This window comes from Rhinopithecus roxellana, chromosome 12, assembly GCF_007565055.1.
Source record: "Rhinopithecus roxellana isolate Shanxi Qingling chromosome 12, ASM756505v1, whole genome shotgun sequence".
Classification (NCBI taxonomy): domain Eukaryota; kingdom Metazoa; phylum Chordata; class Mammalia; order Primates; family Cercopithecidae; genus Rhinopithecus; species Rhinopithecus roxellana.
This window is the reverse complement of record NC_044560.1, coordinates 17,050,617-17,070,341: the sequence shown is the minus strand read 5'-3', so window position 1 is coordinate 17,070,341 and position 19,725 is coordinate 17,050,617. Positions and strand designations below refer to the sequence as shown.

At 49.5% G+C, this 19,725-nt stretch overlaps 2 protein-coding genes across 8 annotated transcripts in view; one reads left to right on the top strand and one right to left on the bottom strand.

Annotated features, from left to right (window-relative positions):
* Window positions 1–8,400, top strand: part of EYA3 (EYA transcriptional coactivator and phosphatase 3) — a 123,485-nt gene extending 115,085 nt beyond the window's left edge. For 2 of the 5 annotated variants that reach the window (XM_010380357.2, XM_010380361.2), the window contains 2 exons: window positions 572–672; window positions 4,193–8,400. In XM_010380357.2, coding sequence (XP_010378659.1) covers window positions 572–672; window positions 4,193–4,273 — 182 coding nt within the window. In that variant the 3' untranslated portion in view covers window positions 4,274–8,400. Of the gene's footprint in view, window positions 1–571; window positions 673–1,640; window positions 2,108–4,192 lie in introns of those variants that run through there. The other 3 variants (XM_010380356.2, XM_010380359.2, XM_010380360.2) reach the window with 2 other exon arrangements.
* XKR8 (XK related 8) lies at window positions 6,796–19,570 on the bottom strand. 3 transcript variants are annotated; one of them, XM_030942215.1, is made up of 4 exons: window positions 18,620–19,569; window positions 15,335–15,531; window positions 11,983–12,551; window positions 6,796–6,971 (listed from the first exon to the last, which is right to left on the bottom strand). In XM_030942215.1, the coding sequence occupies exons 1-4, from the start codon at window positions 18,910–18,912 to the stop codon at window positions 6,834–6,836; spliced, it is 1,197 nt and encodes a 398-aa protein (XP_030798075.1). In that variant the 5' UTR covers window positions 18,913–19,569; the 3' UTR covers window positions 6,796–6,833. The 3 variants fall into 3 exon arrangements, with proteins under 3 accessions (XP_030798075.1, XP_010378657.2, XP_030798076.1); XM_030942216.1 differs by lacking the exon at window positions 6,796–6,971 and adding an exon at window positions 10,957–11,903 and having other exon boundaries at window positions 18,620–19,570; XM_010380355.2 differs by lacking the exon at window positions 6,796–6,971 and having other exon boundaries at window positions 10,954–12,551; window positions 18,620–19,553.
* Window positions 19,571–19,725: the final 155 nt, after the last annotated feature.

Sequence of the window (19,725 nt, the reverse complement as noted above, 5' to 3'; positions counted from 1 at the left end):
AGAAATTCCCTCCCACTAAGATCTTAGGGACTTCACTCTCAATGTGAAGGTTAAAATAAGTTTTGTTTTGTTTTGTTTTGTTTTGTTTTTTTGAAACTGAGTTTCACTGTTGTTGCCCAGGCTGGAGCAATGGTGCGATCTCGGCCCACTGCAACCTCCGCCTCCTGGGTTGAAGCGATTCTCCTGCCTCAGCCTCCTGAGTAGCTGGGATTACAGGCATGCACCACCACGCCCAGCTAATTTTGTTTTTTAGTAGAGACATGGTTTCTCCATGTTGGTCAGGCTGGTCTCAAATTCCCGACCTCAGGTGATCCGCCCGCCTCGGTTTCCCAAAATGCTGGGATTACAGGCATTGGGTCACCGTGCCTGGCCAAGTTGTTTTAATGGCACAACTTCACATTCTTTGGGTAGAGGGTCTACTGGATCTCTAGCTCCCATCCCTACTCCCCAGAAAGCAAACTACGTGGGCTGTCATTTAGTCCACCTAAGCACAGGCAGGTGAACCTAGCAGCAGCCCTCTTCTTTGGTTTTGAAAAGAGTATTCTAACAGGAAATTTCTTTTTCTCATCAGGTAAGGAGAGCTGCTTTGAGAGGATTGTGTCAAGGTTTGGAAAGAAAGTCACATATGTAGTGATTGGAGATGGACGAGATGAAGAAATTGCAGCCAAACAGGTAACCATGGTAAAGAAAAATAGTCTATGTGGTTGTACATCGTGTAATTAGAAAAAATGAGAAAAACTACAAAATCTTAGCAATCTATTATGCATTTATAGTATCTTCTCTTTCTTCCTCTCCCATTTTTCTTTAAAGAAAAAGGTCTTTTTTTTCTCCAGATAGAGTTTTTCCTTTTAAGTTTTAGATCCATCCCTTCCTCTTCCTCCCTGTCCCTCAAGAATCTTAAAATCTTTAAGCCGTTCTACAGGGATCCCATCATTCAACCTGAGATATGCCCCATCTTCCATCTTCAAAGGCAGTGCCTTCTCAAGCATCAGACTTGACTGCAAAAAGGCTAATCTTTCTTTCTTTTCCGTTATTCAAGTTCTCAGACAGTACAAGCAATAGCTCTTTCTGTAGAGAACGTCTTTCCTGCCTTTGAGCCCTGGAAAGATTGCTCTGATGTTAACCCCATCACTATACAGGTCCCAACTTCAGGTCACCCCTTATTTATTTATTTATTTATTTATTTTCTTTTTTTGAGATGGAGTCTCACTCTGTCGCCCAGGCTGGAGTGCAGTGGCATGACCTCGGCTCACTGCCACCTCCGCCTCCTGGATTCAAGCAATTCTCCTTCCTCAGCCTCCCGAGTAGCTGGGACTGTAGGCACCTGCCACCGTGCCCAACTAATTTTTGTATTTTTAGTAGAGACAGGGTTTCCCATATTGGCCAGGCTAGTCTCGAACTCCTGACTTTGTGATCCACCTGCCTCGGCCTCCCAGAGTGCTGGGATTACAGCCTTGAGCCACCATGCCCGGCCCAGGTCACCCCTTCTTGATATACAAAACAATAGATGAAAGAATCTTGGCTATAGAACCTAAAATCCCATCTGTGTATCAGCTATGTGACTTTGAACAATTATCCTCATCTGCTAAATGGATCTGTAGAAGTTCTTTCCCTCCCTACCCCAATTTATTTTCTTCCAGCAACTCTATTTCTTAGACCTGGAGGCATTGGGTTGCCAGCTAGAACCAACTGCCCTGATACTCTTCATCCAGTTAAGTAGAAATCTTAGCAACTATAATAAAGTATAAGATTGGTAATCAGTCGGCATTATTATCTCATGTTTCTGTTTGCCACTTTATGTAGCAATGCAGGGATCCTTATTTTTTCGCATACGTTATGAAGCTTTAATTCTAATGTGCTTCTTGTTGCCCTCTTTGGGAAAGACACTAGTGGGTGTATGCATCAGTGTTTCCTGGTCTGAAGAAGGGTATGGGGGAGAGAAAGAACAACTCAAGTCATCAGCAGAGTTGGTAACTCTGAGCTAATGTCTAGAATCATCTACAATAGAATACACCATTGTGGCTGGGCACAGTGGCTCACGCTGATAATCCTAACACTTGGGGAGGCTGAGGCAGGCAAATCACCTGAGGTCAGGAGTTCGAAACTAGCCTGGCCAACATGGTGAAATCCCGTCTCTACTAAAAATATAAAAATTAGCCGGGCATGGTGGTGCACTCCTGTAATCCCAGCTACTCGGGAGGCTGAGGCATGAGAATTGCTTGAACCCTGAAGGCGGAGGTTGCAGTGAGCCGAGATTACGCCACTGCACTCCAGCCTCGGCAGCAGAGCAAGACTCCGTCTCAAAAAAACAAACAAAAAAAGGATATACCCATTGGAAAATGCCTTAGCACTTTATCCAGTTCAAGCTATACTCTGTGAAGGATCTTTTCTGCAGCCTTTCTGACAGAAGTCTCTCTAGTCCTTGCTTGAATATGCCCAAGGATGAGGGTACTGGTTCCCAGTAGCCTGTTCCACCAAGGGGTCAACCAGACTGTTAGGGTGTTCCCCCTTTACTGAGCAAAAATTTCTCTACCTTCATATACTAGGCTGGCATTCTTTTGTTTTGTTTTGTTTTGTTTTTGAGATAGAGTCTCGCTCCATTGCCCAGGCTGGAGTGCAGTGGTATGATCTTGGCTCACTTCAGCCTCCGCCTCTGGGTTTAAGCAATTCTCATGCCTCAGCCTCCCAAGTAGCTGGGACTACAGGTGCACACCACCACTCTCAGCTAATTTTTATATTTTCAGTAGAGACAGCGTTTTGCCATGTTGGCCAGGCTGGTCTCAAACTCCTGACCTCAAGTGATCCACCCACCTTAGCCTCCCAAAGTGCTGGGATTGCAGGCATGAGCCACTGCATCTGGCCTCTAGTCTGGCATTCTTGAACACAACAAATCAGGTTTCCTCTTCTGTATGTTAATAGCCTTTTAAATATTATGTGTGAGCAGCTGGCTTAAAAAACAACTAGGGTATATGCCAAAATAACTGTGTTCTAGGACCTCAATATTCTGAGTAATTTGGAACCAGTTTCAACTAGATGATAGGAACGTTAATCTCCTCAGCTTCATAGAACATGGTTTCCAACACTTGGGTTTGTCAAAGCCCTCCTTTAAAATATGGCCTCCATATGAGAATCACTTAAACCTGGGAGTGGAGGTTGCAGTGAGCCAAGGTAGCACCACTGCACCCCAGCCTGGGCAAAAGAGCGAGACTCTGTCTCAAAAAATATAAAAAATAAATTTAATTTAATTTAAAAATATGGCCTCCAGGCACAGTGGCTCATGCCTGTAATCCCTAGCACTTTGGGAGGCCAAGGTGGGAGGATTGCTTGAGCCCAGGAGTTCAAGACCAGCCTGGACAATATAGTGAGGCTTCATCTCTGCAAGAAATAAAGAATTAGCCAGATGTAGTGGCACATGCCTTTAGTCCCAGCTACTTGGGAGGCTGAGGTGGAAGGATCACTTGAGCTCAGGGGGCCAAGGCTACAGTGAGCCATGTTCATACCACTACACTCCAGCCTGGGTGACAGAATGAGACCCTGTCTCAAAATAAAATAAAGAGTAAAATATGGCCTCCAGAACAGCACACAGTATTCTGGACGTGATTCTGACTACATAATATAATGGGATTATTATTTCCCAGATCTGTACATTCTCCATCTTGGACATAGATAAGATTTAGGTCTTTACTTCTGAAACTTACAAGAAATTAACCATCCATAAGACAATATAATCTTATATCAAATACTAATTTTTCACCTGGGCCATTTTATTTGATCCTTAAGACCCTGTATGATAACTGGAATGCCTGTAGTTCCAGCTACTCAGGATGCTGGGGTAAGAGGATTGCTTGAGCCCAGATTCAAGGCCACAGTAAGCTATAATCACACCACTGCCCTTCAGTCTGGGTGACACAGCAAGACCCTGTCTTCAAAATAAGAGCTAGAACAGGTAATCTCTCAAAAGCACAAAGTACCACTGAAACTTATTAAAAATTTCTCACATTTACAAAGTGTGCAGTGTACAAGGTCCTTATACATATGACTATTTGATCATTATTACAGCCCTGTGAGGCAGGGATAGATAGGGTTACCACATACCTTGGGGAGAGGTGTGCTGAGGAAAGAGTATGGGCAAATATTTAATATAAGCTCTCAGAAGAAGTTGGATTAACCAGCTATCCCCACTCTCTTCCAGCACAACATGCCTTTCTGGAGGATCACAAACCACGGAGACCTTGTATCCCTTCACCAGGCTTTAGAGCTTGATTTTCTCTAAGAACTGGAATGAGGAGCCTTCCCCTTGAGCTCCTTTTCACTCCTGAAGGGAGCTGGAGACTGGAACCAACTGAGAACTTTCTCTGTCTCTCTCTGTCTCTCTCTGTCTCTCTCTCTCTTCCTCTCTCCCTCTCTCTCTGTCTCTCCCTCTCTCTCTGTCTCTCCCTCTCTCTCTCTCCCTGTCTCTCTCTCTGTCTCTCCCTCCCTCCTTCCCTCTCTCTGCCTGTCTTTATCCATGGAATGCTGGCGAGAACACAATCAGAAGCAACAGCTGCAATTTTTGCTAAGAGTGAGCTGCAGCCCCGTGTTCATCTCCATACAGAAGCAGGAGACAGTTGGATAGACAGAACAGTGGACTCACTGCAGCTACAGTGCTTTTAATTCTTCTGTGTTTTGTTTTTGTTTTTTTGTTTTTGTTTTTTTTCAAAAAATGAAACAGAAAAGGAAATTCCTGGGGCAGAGTTGCACTCTTAGTCCATGACAAGATTGAGAATTACTCATAACTTGTGGTGATCAGATAAATGCAGCAGACTTTTATGATAACATCTCTTGCAGTCTTAGAGTCTCCTTAGCTTAGAATCTCACTTATTTCCAGCGAATGTGTATGTTATTTTTATAGGTAAGGGTCTGATCTCTGACACAGGTTTCTGCCACTTTCTTTTTCTAGCAAGAAAGTGTGTAAAGTCTTGAAAATAGTAATTGAAATACCTAAAATACCTCTGTGTGGCAGTAGCACCTCTATAGCTGCTCCAGTGGTCTGCTCTCTAGGATGATTCCTTTCCTGTTCTTCCATCTTCTAGCTGGTGAACTGTGGGGCACTGAACACTGAGTAACTTTAAACTTCGGCATTTCCCATCTAGAAGCCTTAGTCTTCTTTCCAGTCCCTTTTCCCTTTGGTCAAATGGCACAACCCTAAAAACTCTTTCAACTTGACTGTCATTCAGACTGTATCCCAGGAAGCTTAGCTTCCAAACTGGAGAGAAGGAACTAAAGTGTCTTATGAATTTCGGCTTCTTTGGCTCTTGAGACCGAAAGGTTCTACCTGTTCCTCCTGCAGAGAAGTACCCATTTCCCATCAGATGCTCACTCCTGCAGTTTCTTCCTTCTTAGTCATCATAATGCTAGTTTCTTATCCCTTTCCTGCCCTCTGCACCTCATGTCCACCTCCAGGCAGCTCTGGCCAGTCCCCAGGTATTAGACCCAAGAATTCAAATCAAATCTAAAAACATGCTTATAACTACATTTTGGCCAAAACTGCCAATGTATTTGACTTCCTTTGTGGAAGCGCTAAGCCATATGAAGGATGTCCCAGGTATATATTTACCCAGATCTCTGCCTGAAACTGAAGAGCAGATTGCTGTATTTAAATTTTCCCATGGAAAACACTGCTTCTCAAATCCCATTCTAAAGTAGGAAACCAGAAAGACTTTGCTGATTGTGGGGGGAGGGGAGGTACAGACAGGGTTTCACTTTGTTACCAAGGCTGGTCTCAAACACCTGGCCTCAAGTGATCCTCCCACCTTGGCCTCTCAAAGTGTTGGGATTATAGGCATGAGCCACTGCGCCCAGCCAGACTTTCCTGATTTAAATGAGAGTGCTGCATCATTCCCTACTTCATGGCCCAAAACTTAATCCTGGGCCAAATGCAGGAGCATCTCTCGACCTCTGGGCAGATTGGTGGGTGCACTAGTCACAGCCTTCCAGCCCAGCCATGATTATTGGATGCCCCATCCCTCCAAGAGCAATTTGGGTATCTGCTCAGGCAGGATAAACTTCCCTAGAGCTGAGGAAGTTCAGCCTTTCCCAGGCTGCAAAGAGACAGATGATACGAGCATCTCAGATTGAGATGCAGGATTGGTCCGCAGAAGGAGGCATCGTTGACCAACCCCAGCTATCATTGCTTGTCGCCAGAGACTCTGCATACCCATTTCCAAAGATGTTGCAGCACAAAGAGGCAAGACTCCTTTCAATGCCAGGCCACCCAGATAGCAACAGAGAGAGGCTGGTATACACATTCCTTCAGAACTCATTGAAAAGTGCTCATGACTCACAATTTGAAGGAGTAAGTTTTTGCTGAGTAGCTGAAGTCAGTGCTCCTTTACTTAGCTGCCTCTTTGGCCTTGTTTCCTGTGGGGTTGGGAGGAGGGAGATGTAGTGTGAGGTAGGCCTTCTCTTGGTCTGTATTCAGCATAGTTCCTTAGATGCTGCTCTGCCTTGTTTGATGGTTGATCTTAGGAAGCTCTAGGTTTTACTCTGAAGCCTCAGACCCTCCCCCTAATGCAGTATAGCTGTTGGGTTTTTGTCCTGGACAAAGGCCACAGCTGTTGTGCTGCGCTTCAGGTTTCTGAGGCTACGGAGTGGTACCCCCACCATGCACACAAGCACACACACAGATACTTCCCTCTCCACCCTTATGGGAGCTCTTTATTTTAGAATATAACTTGGACTCACTTTTATCAATGGCTTTTTTCCTCTTGCTCTGACTTCCTAGCTTAGCTCTTTCCAAAAGTAACTTGAACTTGACCAAGAGAGGTAAGGAGGCTGGGCGGAGCAGTCTCTGCTCATTCCTGGTTGTTGCCGCCCTCATTTCGATGGAAGAGAAAACAGGAGCTTCTTGGCTTTTTGCCAGAATGAATTGTCCAGGGAACACGGCGCTGTCTGTAATTACCCTGCCTTTTTCTCCACCCCAACACAAAAATCTGGAAAGGAAAAGAAGTGGGTAGGATTAAGAGCTGTTGGAAGTAGAGGGCCAAAGGACACTGTGAGTCCATTCATCAAAGGGAAGGCCCTCTTCATTCGAGTCCTCATGAAATTAGCCAAATGATGAGTCCTTCCCCAGCTGGGCATGGTGGGTTCTCTTCTTTTTTTTTTTTTTTTGAGATGGAGTCTGGCTCTGTCACCCAGGCTGGAGTGCAGTGGCATGATCTCTCAGCTCACTGCAACCTCTGCCTCCCAGGTTCAAGCGATTCTCCTACCTCAGCCTCCTGAGTAGCTGAGAATACAGGCACCCACCACCACGCCCAGCTAATTTTTGTATTTTTAGTAGAGACGGGGTTTCACCATGTTGACCAGGCTGTTCTCAAAACTCCTGACCTCAGGTGATCTGCTCGCCTCGGCCTCCCAAAGTGCTGGGATTACAGGCATGAGCCACCGCGCCCGGCCAGGCACTGTGGGTTCTACAAGATGGGTCTGTAATGTCACGGTGAGGGCTCTCTCTAGTAGTAGATCTGGAGTGAGGTGTGTCTTGGGTTGAGGAGGTGGCTTGACTTTCGAATGTAAAACTGACTGTGCCTTAGCATCACCCTGTCCAGTGCCCCTGGGGCAGCTGGTAGTGTCCAGAAGAATGGACACCTGCTCCAGATTTAGATGCCTATCTGGGCTTTTGTTTGATTTGGGGTGTTCCTGTCTAGTGTAAAGCTAGTGAGTTGTCCCAGGAGACTGATGCCACAGCTTGTTCGCAGTTTACACAAACTCAGCTTTAAAGCTCCAGATAGAATCTGATTGACAAACTCTAGCTGCAGCATGTGGAGCTTCTAGATGTTTACTACCTTGAATGATGGTCAGTGTCACTGAACCACGGGGGAGAGGAGTATGGGGTAGAGCAATGGTCTAGGCTAACAAGTGGTGAACTTAGGGTCTTCCTCTGACTCCTTACTCCTCAAGGAGGCAGTTAGGGTCCCTCTTAAGCAGGCTTCTATTTCTTACCACTAAATTGGTTTCCTTTTTCATCCAGAAGTTAGAACTCCCCAGATATTCACACTATAGGGTCTGAATTCCGAGATTCTAAAATATCTTAAACCACAAGAGAGAAAATGTAGTGCTGCCCCAGCCCCAGTCAGCAGGCCATCTGTCCCTTCCTCTCCTGAGTCAGACAGCTCTGGCAAGCAAGGCTCCTTGGCTAGTTCCTAATGCACTGACAGGAGCCCTCCCATTAAGGACGACTTCTACTCAAAATGCAACTCTCCCTCTGGACTTCAGATGCCTCTGTTAGCAGGAAAAGGCATTGATCGGATTGGATATATTTATGTGACTGCGGGCATTTGTGGCTGTAGAATCCGTGACCATAATGTTATATGTAATGGGAACTATCTTATAAACTTGAAAAAATAAAAGTTTTTATTTTCTATAGTTTGCTCCTGTGTCTTTTCTGAATAGGAGCAGCATAGTTGCCCAGCTGTGTGGGGTCCTAATTATGGCTTCATAAAAATTCCAAAGAGTTCATTAGAAAGATGTCACCCTTTCAGTAACTGGGTCATTTCACCAAAAAAGTAAAAACAAACCATTTGGTATAAATATACATGGAAAAATATTTTACAGTAATTTGCATGGGAGCATGTATTGTTTCTAAAATATATTTTGCTTTTAAAGTTTAGAACTGGAGAAAAGATTTCACTCGCTGCCAAATGTGCTGAAATTTAATTATTAAGGAGAGAAATCAGTACCTTGCCGCGCTGTACTTAAACCGCAAAAGCGCCGGGCATGGTGGCTCAAGCCTGTAATCCCAGCACTTTGGGAGGCCGAGACGGGTGGATCACGAGGTCAGGAGATTGAGACCATCCTGGCTAACACGGTGAAACCCCGTCTCTACTAAAAAATACAAAAAAACTAGCCGGGCGAGGTGGCGGGCGCCTGTAGTCCCAGCTACTCGGGAGGCTGAGGCAGGAGAATGGCGTGAACCTGGGAGGCGGAGCTTGCAGTGAGCTGAGATCCGGCCACTGCACTCCAGCCTGGGCGACAGAGCGAGACTCCGTCTCAAAAAATAAAAAAACCCAAAAGCGATAAAACTAGCAAACTGATATCAGACCTCATTTGATTTGCCCTGATTTCATGTCACATCAACTACTTATTCTCATTTCATTTCTCTGATTTGGGTCTGGCTGCATCCCTCTGGTCTGGAAAAGTCATGAAGCCTTTCTGCCTTTTAGTCAATGAAGGAAAACAGAATTGGGTTCTAGCTTCCAAGTACCATAAATGTCAGGCCATAAGATGTATTTTTCCAAAAATTCCCCAGAAAAGAGGAAGTTGCCTATTCTAGTAATTAAATGTTTTCCTCATTAGGTGCACATTAGTTTAAGCAAACCCGTTAGCTGCTATATCCTTACTCAGTTATAAGTACAAATATTAGAAGTATTGATTTCCAAGCACAGAGGAGATAAACATCTCCATCTCTTCCTGCAATTTCAGGTGTGTGTGCATGTTTATATGTATTCAATTAGAAGAATGGTCCTTTGTTCTAAGATTGGTACATCCTTTTATGAGATGATGAAAATAAACGGTGGTAGTTTTTTGTTGTTGTTGTGTTGTTGTTGTTTTGAGACGGAGTTTTGCTTTTGTTGCGCAGACTGGAGTCCAGTGGCACGATGTTGGCTGACCGCAACCTCCGCCTCCCAGGTTCAGGCGATTCTCCTGCCTCAGCCTCCTGAGTAGCTGGGATTACAGGCATGCGCCACCACGCCTGGCTAATTTTGTATTTTTAGTAGAGATGGGGTTTCTCCATGTTGGTCAGGCTGGTCACGATCTCCCGACCTCAGGTGATCCACCCACCTTGACCTCCCAAAGTACTGGGATTACAGGTGTGGGCCACCATGCCCGGCCAAATGGTGGTAGTCTTTAATGCCCTTTCTTTGCTAAAATTAAGTTTCAACCATGTTGGCCATTTTATAGGTACATGATATTCAAAAGTCTGAAAATCACTAGACAGGATGATCTGCAGGATCCTTTCCGCCTCTAACCATTGCTTGTATGTAAAAGTCACTAGTATCGTCTTCCCAGATCCTCTCCCTGCCCCCACCCTTCATCTCTGGGTCATCTTTAGCTCCAGGCCAACAGAGTGGTTACAAGTGCTTCTTCATCCGTGGAATTCTGTTTGCATCATTCCTTCCATCACAGTGGTTCAAGCTACCAGTGACTCCAGGTTCTGCTCCTTCTCAGGACATTTATAGGCCACCCCCAAGTCACTGCTAACCAGCTTACCTGTTTTGCAGGAAGGCCTTCCCCAGCCATTCTATATAAAGTTGTAATTCCCACCCCCAACACAAAAACACTTACTCTCTCTCCCTATCCCTTTCCCTTTTTCTTTCAGCACTTAACACTATCTGATATACTAAATGTTTTACTTATCCTGGTTTTTGTGTCTCCACCAGAATAGTAACAGAGCTGAGACAATCCTGGATCCCATCACAGGAGTGACTGGAATCTTTTCTTCTCTATCTCAAGTGACTTTTCTGTCCCTTGTTTCTCCAAACCACAGACCTCCTAGAACAGCAAAAGGTTTCACTTCCCCAGCACCATCACCCACCACATTCACATCCCCTAAGGCACCTCATTACTTAACGTCTCAGAGGTCCCAGCAAGACGACCTTTCTTCACCAGGCTCCTATATTCACTTCCTGGTCCTAAATGTGTATGTGGCCACTCCTGCTGGGCCCAGCAGCAGAGCTGGTGGTGAAGAGGGATGCACTAAGCCCAGATCTGAATTCTTATCTCCAGCTGAGCTGTCAACTCCATGCTGGCTCACCAGCTCCTGAAACTTCAAACACGAGGTTGAGAAGCCCCACCTAAGCCAGACCTCTCTGTTCATGGACCTTGACTAATTTTGAGAGGTAGATTTTATGTCCCTGACCTCTTCCAGTTCAGGCTCTGAACTCCATAAGAGATTTCAGTTTGATGACACAGACTAGGTTGGAGGATTTCATGAGGATTTAATCATAACCTAGTAATACTGTTAAAAACAACATGTCTGACACTTGCGGACACCCACAGGGACACACATTCTCTTCCTCTCACACAGACTCTGAGGTAGGAGGTACACTGGCTAAGGAATAAAAAATACTCAGTGGTTGTACAAGGCTCAGACCAGGCTCACAAGGCTCTTGGTTGAAAAGCAGCCCCTTGAGAGCAGAAGCAGAGGCCAGGCCAGCTTCACTGAGATCCCAGAGGTTCTGACTGGGGCCACCCAGAGTTGGGCATCCCTGGCTTCTGGCATTTGAGATCTAACCCGGGACTGGTTGGTGCAAGTAGGGGATGAAGCTGGGGTGGTAGCTGGTCTTGTTCCAGGTTGCAAGGACAGAATGATGTTCCTGGCACATAAACTGCTCTCCACGAAGATTTGTTTCATGAATTGAATGAATGGTATGGGGGAGGGGAGGAAGAATTCTAGAGGACAGCCCCTGTGGCCTTCTAGCCCAGGATAGGGGAGCTAAGGAGTGGGGCAGCACCTATACCAGTCATTTTAGAGGTGGCCAGGGAGGTGGAAGTTTTGGGGCACCAGCTATACCAATGGCAGGGGGAAAAGAAAAGGTAGTCTTCTTTCCTCCCAAAGTGTCTTGTACATAATTGGGGCTCTTGACCCTGCAGGGCCCAGCCTTTCTCATCTTGTTCACTGTGAACTCCTTGAAGGCAGGACTCTGCCGGACTCAGCACCATCCCTGGTGCCCAGCCCAGCACAGGCGTCCCATTATGGCTAAGTGCATGGAGGCCACAGCAGCATCATTAGTTTATCCTCACCTGCCTTCTGCCAGCAGAGTCACTCTCCATCTCTGCCAGCTGGGTCTGATTCTGCTTCAAAGGACGCCATTCACCTCTCCCTTCACTGGCGAAGCAGCCTCATCCTTAGCCTTGGGGAAAAAGTTCTGTGCTAACTGGGTCATGCGCCTGTTCTGAGGCAACTGATACCCCTCTGGGGAAAGTAGACTCCGGGCCCCAGTCTACCTGGTCAGGGTCGGGCTTCCGGCAGCAGCTAGGGTGCAGCCAGCGGTAGTACACAAGCCGCAGAGCCAGGCCCAGAAAGAAGCAGCCGCAGCCCACAGGCAGCCACAGCTGCAGTGGAATCCCGCTGGGCAGCCAGGAGCTATGAGTCATCCAGGTGACCACCAGGAGAATGCTGTCAATCAGGAGGAAGGCGAAGTGGATGGTGGCCCGGCCTAGGGTGTGGCCCTCAGCCACATTGAACCAGGAGAAATAGAGGATGGTGGCCACCGTCACCCGGTACAGCCACTCGGAGCTGGGGTCCGGCATAAAGTCTGTACCCTGAAGCCAGACCCAGAGCAGCAGTACCAGCCACAGGCCCAGGAAGTGCAGGGCCACATAGCTGGGGAAGAGGGCTGAGAACAGGGCCACAGCCAGGACTCGGGGCCACAGCAGCAGCAGGTTCCACAGGAAGTAGATCACGGAGGAGCCCAGGCCCAGGAGGGGCTTGGAGGGGAGGCAGGTGCGCAAGGCCCGGTGGTAGTCAAGCAGTGCCCACGAGATGCCCAGGAAGGATGTGCAGATGCCAAACCCTGCAAAGAGTAGGAGAGAACAGTGAATCCTGGGGCCAGCCTGCTTGGCATTCCCCAGGGGTCGCAGGTACCGTGGGGCCCCTCTCAGAAACCCTGGAGTAGGTATCAGAATCCCTCATTTGTTGAAAGCAAATCTGCAGCTGGAGAGGACCCAGTGAGTTCCCGTAACCAAAAACAAAGCTATGACTCTTAATATAGAGCCTGCCCCTCACCAACAGTGCTTTGCTGCGCAGGTAGCCCACCCAGCACTCAGCACCCCTGGGCCTTGGCTGCACCCTGGGCATCTTCCAGGGCCCCATAACCCTTTCTTTCTGGGAAGAACACAAGTCTTTCTTGTGTCTGAAAATCAACAGCCTCAATTCCCTCTTTCTTAATCTCAAAAAGGGAGTAGAAAATCCCATGGGGTGGCCACAGGCTCTGGCTAAAGCTGCCCTCAGGGCCAGGAGAGATGTCCCTGCTGTGTGGACAGAAAGTCTCCCCACTTTCCTCCCCTCTCCTCCAAGACCAGAGGCCATCAGACTGACCCCTAGTCTTGATTTTCCAAGATCCAGAAGTTTACAACAGGGGTCCTAGGGTCCTATCCCACCTCCTGGTTGCCAGTCCTGGAGCAGAAGCACAAGGGCCTCCAGGGAGGGATGGAAGTGGCACCAGCACGTCTCCCGACTGCTTCCTCCCCTGTTCTGTCCACCGCAGTCATTCAACAGATGTTTACTGAGAACCTATTAGGTGCCCAGAACCCACTCCTAGCCTGGAAACAGATCTGTGCCCACTAGCCTCGCCCAGTTCTCAGCAGGGCTGATGTTTTTGCAGTTTGCCCAGCATGCCACCTTCCGTGACCTTGACAAGCTCTGCCCAGGCTGTTAGGTAGCCAGAAGCACATGCCTCACTTCCCCGGCCTACTCCTCCATTACCCCACAGGCCCCAGCTTGAAGAGCCCCTGGAGTCACCCACCCTGGCCCCACGCCACCCACTCAGCTGTGTCAGGTATCCCTGTAACATGCCACCCACCTCTGTCTGGAGTCTCATCACACAGTAATTATCTATTTCCTTATCTCTGAGCTCCTCCAGGGTAGAAAACAGACTCTGCTCACTTGGGATCCCCCAGCAGCCCAGTACCTGGCACGTAACAGCAGCGAAAGAGATGTTTGCTAAATAAAAAGTAGGGAAAATCTGTCTTTCCCCCTTACCCCGTGCCACACTCGCCGTGCAGACGGTCTGCACTTGGCCCTGGTTCTAGACACCCCCAACCCTCAACAGACAAAAACACGTGCCCAGTGAGTGCCCAGTGACCCAGGGCAAGTACACTCACCTTTCTGCACCTCTCTAAAAATGGAGCTCAATATAGCACAAACCTACAGGGCTGCTGTGAACTTGAGCAGTGATGACTGTAGGCGCTTCCCACAGGGCCTGGCTAATAGCTGGCACTCGATTGTGACAGCCGCTATTATTGTTTTTTCAATCAATATATAGACTCAGACTAGCAAGACGAAAGGGCCCTTGGAGATCGAATCCAACCTCCATCTTCCACAGGAAGGCTCTCCGGGTCACACAGCGAGTGACGGTAGAGTGAGGACTGCTTCTTTGAGAGACTGTGGCATTTATAGCAGGGGTGGAGGAAGGCAAAGGGGAAGGCTTGGACCCTGAATTGGATGTGAGTCGGGGCCCTATTTAGCTTGGCCACTGCCTGGGTCTGTGAAAATGGGCAAGTCACTTTCCTTTTATGGACAAAAACCCTCCCAAAGCTCCTCACTATAAACTTCACCCTTGCTTAGGGGGTCCTGTGAGCCTCCGCCACCTGCCTCTCACTTTTCCAGTCACTCAACACGTTGTACCCTAGCTACTTGCTTTAGTCTATTATCCTGGCAGGGCAGGCGCTGGGTTCATCTTGTTCACTGCTGTGTCCGCAGCACAGTAACAGGCACAGAAGAGATGCACAATGAAAACCTGACTGGATGAAGGCATTCAATATATTGTTTCTTTTTTAAAATTTTGAAGAGATGAAGTCTCACTATGTTACCCAGGATGGTCTCCAACTCTGGCCTCAAGCCACCTGTGCACCTTGGCCTCCCAACGTATTAAATTGTTTCTTAACTAAAAAGTTACCTACGCTGCATCAGGCACCTTACACACTTTATTATCTTCAAAATTATAAAAATTACAATTAAGACTTCTGGGCCAGGCACAGTGGCCGACACCTGTAATCCCAGCACCTTAGGAGGCTGAGGTAGCAGGTTACTTGAGCTCAGGAGTTCCAGACCAGCCTGGGTAACAAAGTGGGACCTCGTCTCTACAAAAAAAAAAAAAAAAGAAAAAAAGAAAGAAAGAAAAATTAGCCAGCATGGTGACACACACCTGTAGTCCCAGCTACTCAGGAGGCTGAGATAGGAGGATCACCTGAGCCTGGGAGGTCGAGGCTGCAGTGAACCATGATCAGGCCGCTGTACTCCACTATGGGCGATGACAGAGTGAGACTGTACCAGGAACTTGTGTACCAGGAAATGGGCTTTCTTTGCATCACCTCACTCAATCTTTTCATCAACCTTATGAGGCAGGAGGATTTAAGTCCATTTTTCAAATGAGAACGAACATACTCAGAGAGGTCAAGGCATTTGTCCAAACTCAAACAGCTGCAGAGTGACTTTAGGTTTCAAGCCAGATCTGCCTGACTAAAGCCTGTTCTCCTGTTTTCTAAGCAGCCTCTATAAAAGAATAAAAACAGTTCCGACATTTGAGAGAGACTCCCCAAGCCACGATAGGGGGGCCGGCCACTGGCCTTCACTCACACTGGTAGTACTCAGCCTGGCCGCTCTGCAGCATAATGGCCAGCACCAGCGTGAGCTGTGGTGCTGTCTCCAAGAAGGTCTCGAAGAGACGCAGCATGCTGATGTCCAGGGAGAGGAAGTCGGCGTAGGCCAAGTCAAACTCAGAGGGCTCCTCCTGCTGCCACACCAGCAGCCCCTGGCGCAGCTCCTGCACGCACCTAGGCACCATACACAAATGTTCAGAGGGCCAGGTTAGTGTCCTGTGAATTCCTCAGCCTCCCACCCATCTAATGAGTGGACACAGGCCCCAACCTGGCTCCTCACATCCGTGCTATGGGACCGTCGGCCATGTCCTAACCTCACTGAACTTGTTTTATCTGGAAAAGGGGATCGAGGCCGGGCGCGGTGGCTCACACCTGTAATCCCAGCACTTTGGGAGGCCAAGGTGGGCTGATCACGAGGGCAGGAGATCGAGACCATCCTGGCTAACACGGTGAAGCCTTGCTTCTACTAAAAATACAAAAATTGCTGGGTGTGGTGGTGCACGCCTGTAGTCCCAGCTACTCAGGAGGCTGACGCAGGAGAATCTCTTAAATCTTCAAGGCGGAGGTTACAGTGAGCCGAGATCGTGCCACTGCACTCCAGCCTGGTGACAGAACAAGACTCCGTCTCAAAAAAAAAAAAAAAATGGGGATCAATACACCTTCTACTCCGGCTGGCTAAGCACTGTCCTAAGCTCATCACAAACCTTGTCCTGTTTACTTCTCACAAAAGCCCATTTTACAAATGAGGAAACGGGATCAAGAAGCTAATAAGGTCTGGGGGCAGTGGCTCGCACCTGTAATCCCAACACTTTGGCACGCCAAGGCAAGAGGATCACTTCACTGGAGACCAGGAGTTTGAGACCACCCTGGGCAACACAGCATGCCCCATCTCTACGAAGAATTTGTTTTAATTAGTTGGGCATGGTGGTACAAGCCTGTAGTCCAAGCTACTCAGGAGGCTGATGCAGGAGGATTGTTTGAATCCAGGAGTTCAAGGCCACTGTGAGCCATGATTGTGCTACTGCACTCCAGCCCAGGCAACAGAGGCCCTTTTTTTTTTTTGGAGACAGAGTCTGCTTCTGTCGCCTGTCGCCCAGGCTAGAGTAGTACAGTGGCACAAACTCGGCTCACTGCAACCTCCACCTCCCAGGTTCAAGCGATTCTCCTGCCTTGGCCTCCGGAATAGCTGGGATGCTGGGATTACAGGCATGCGCCACCACACCTGGCTAATTTTTGTATTTTTAGTAGAGATGAGCTTTTGCCATATTCGGCAGGCTGGTCTCGAACTCCTGACCTCAAGTGATCTTGCTTTCCAGACTGCTAGGATTACAGGCATGAGCCACCAAGCCTGACCAGACCCTGCCTCTTTAAAAAAAAAAAAAAAGCAAACAAAAAATTATAAGTAGCTAATAAGTACTGGAATGAGGATTTGGATCCAAACCTGAATTGGAAAGGCATGCTATAAAATTGCCTGAGGCAATAGTTCTCAAACTTTAGTGTGTCCAAGATCTCTTGGGATCCTGTGGGCAAGATGACATTTGCCTCTTGGGCACAGGCCAGATGGAATCAGACTCTGCCTTGCCCCAGCCACACAGGGGAGGGGCTGGAGGAGGGTTAGATTGGAAGGAGGGATCCCATTTAAGAGGCTGGCCCTGAGTGGTTAAGGATGGAGATTGGGGCAGAGTTAAGAGAGTCCAGAAGTTGGACAGACAGGCCTGGGGTACCGAAAGACATGAAGAGTAAGTGGAGGATGCACCAAGGACCCTCCACCCAGAACTCTGCTCTCAGTTGCCTATTGGGAGGGAACCCCACCCCCACCCCCCGTTCACTCATTACAAGCTCATTCACCAGACATGTACTGTCACCTCCCCTGGAAGGGCCCAGGAACACACTGAGGAGCAGGCAGGCAGGGCAGACCGGGCTTCTCCCTCAGCAGGAGCCTTTGCCCATGGTCCCCCAGTGACCTGGCAGAGGCCCCGGCCTCGGCCTGTTCACATGCAGGAACAGAGACCCTGTTTGCAAAGCCAAAGCCAGTACAGTCTGCCTGACTGAAGCTCAGCAGAAACACAGGCAGCGAAGATGCACAGCTCATGGAGGCCTGCCCAGGACTTAACAACTGCACCCCTTCATGCCCGCCTGGGGTTTTCTGATATCTCTACAATCCCTCAGGCAAAACTGCCACATTCAAAGCTCCTCTCCTCCACTCCTGGAGACCCCATGCAACTTTGTCAAAGCAAGATCTCAAGAGTTTGTAAAAATGGATTCAAGAGCGGATCCTGGCCCCGGCCACCCCATCCTAACCCACACCACCCTCTGCCCTGACATCATCGCATGCCTTTGACCCCTGGGTTTGTTTCCCCATCTCTAGGAGGCTCCACCAGGTCCAAACAGGAGCAGAATCCACACACATTTTCCAAGACCCAGCCTGTGCCCAACCCTGGTTGGCTCCACGGGCATGGATAAGTCAGAGGCCATCTCTGCCCTCTTGCTGGGTCTGGGGTGGGAAGAATACAACCAGGCAGACAGGGTGAGAGGCAGCCTTTGTGAGGGACAAGCGCTGTTGTGCGGTCAGGGCTGCTGAAACTCGCAGGGAGGCCCAGGTCATCATGAAGCAAGCCGAGGTTGCTGAGTGCTCACTCTGAGCCAGAGCAGTGGACAGTTGTCATTTCACTTCATCTTCACCAAACAGGCAGGCGCTATCCCCATCCCAACGGGAACAGCAACCAAACAGCCCCACTGAGAGGTCAGTGCCTTCCCAAGGCCCTGCCCGTGCTGAAACATGGGGCGCTGAACTGAGTCCGCAGCCCCTGCCATTACAGGCCAGGCACTGTGGGAGGCACTTTCTCACTCTTTCGCTCACTCCTCACAATAGGCCTGCCTGTCACACCTGTTTCAGGGTGACTACCGCCTTTCTATGGAGGAGGAAACTGAGGCTCAGAGAAATGTAGAAGTGAGGTGAGAGAGGTCAAAGCCAGAAGTGGATCCCTGAGAGGTCTGACTTCAAAGCCCATGCACCTCCCTTTCTTCCCTGGGCCTCAGTTTCTTCGCCTGTGCCAGGAAAGCTAGGGCTAGGATGAAGGCGGTCTATCCGGATTCCCTTTCCATAAAGGGTTGCACGCTCACCTGTAGGCCAGGCGCCCACAGGACTTGGCTCCCTCTCCCAGTCCCCTTCCCGGCATATGACGTGTCACCTGTACAGGTGACCCAGCTGACGCAGGTGCTGAGCTCCGACACTCCTCCCCTCCCGGGGCGAAGGACTCACCTGTACAGGTAACCCAGCTGCAGGAGATGCAGCAGCGCCAGGCAGCGGCGCGGGGCCTGTGACCCATGCAGGCCGGCAGGGTCAGCGCGCAGCCAGAGCCAGCTGAACAGCTGCAGCGCCACCGAGGCCAGGCCCAACAGCGCCAGCACCAGCGCCGCCCACAGGTAGCGGCCGTCGAGCGCATACTGGACGGCGGCCCACAGGTCTGCGCCCAGGTCGAGCAGGAAGGCGGCAGTGCCCAGCACGCACAGGACCAGGTCCCGAAGGAGGGCGGCGCGGGACGACCAGGGCATGGCCTGCCAGCCTCTGCCCTCTCCTGCTCCTCTGCGGTTGGGGCCTACCCTCAGAGCCCTGGGTTGCCAAAGCAGGAAGGAGGCCGGCGCAGCCCTCGGGGCGGCCCGGGGCGGGGACCTGCTGGGCGGGACTCCCCGCCCCGCCCCGTCCGGGGAGGAGCGAGGCCCGCGGTTGTCCCCGGTCCCCCACCCGAACCCTTCCTTGACCTAAATGCCGCTCGATACTCTGCTCCCACTGCCAGCCCAGGGGTCCCCCGACCCAGCCCAGCCAAGTCCGCTAGGCCTGAAGACTGACTGCCCTTCGCTTCGCAGACTTCAAATGGCCTAGTTTTAAGTTTGAGGCGCCCGGAGGCCCAAGAAAGCGAGAGGGCGGGGAGACTAGAGCCTGGACTGGGGCAGCGATCCCTCACACCTGCATTGTTGCAAAACAAAACAACGAAACGCAAAGGCACATCTCATCCCTAAGTGCGGGACTTTGCAACAATGCGTGCGCCTTGATCCGGGATACACGGAGAGCACGGGGCGGCTGGGTTCACGCCGGCGATCCGAGTGGGGGGAGGGCGGGCGTTAGGTTCCTGCAAATGAGTTAACCTCATTTCCATACGAAAAGGAATAGAGGCCGGGCGCGGTGACTCACGCCTGTGATCCCAACACTTTGGGAGGCTCAGGCGGGAGGATCACCTGCGGTCAGGAGTTCGAGACCAGCCTGGCAAACATGGCGAAACCCCGTCTCTACCAAAAATACAAATTAGTCGGGCGTGGTGGCGCGCGTCTGTAATCCCAGCTAGGAGGCTGAGGCAGGAGAATCGCATG

Coding starts and splice junctions, on each gene's coding strand:
- XKR8 (XM_030942215.1), bottom strand. CDS start 18,912: ATGCCCTGGTCGTCCCGCGCCGCCCTCCTTCGGGACCTGGTCCTGTGC. Junction 15,532..18,619: donor CAGCTGGGTTACCTGTACAG/GTGAGTCCTTCG, acceptor TATGGTGCCTAG/GTGCGTGCAGGAGCTGCGCC. Junction 6,972..11,982: donor GGAAGCCCGACCCTGACCAG/GTAGACTGGGGC, acceptor TTTCCTTTCCAG/ATTTTTGTGTTGGGGTGGAG.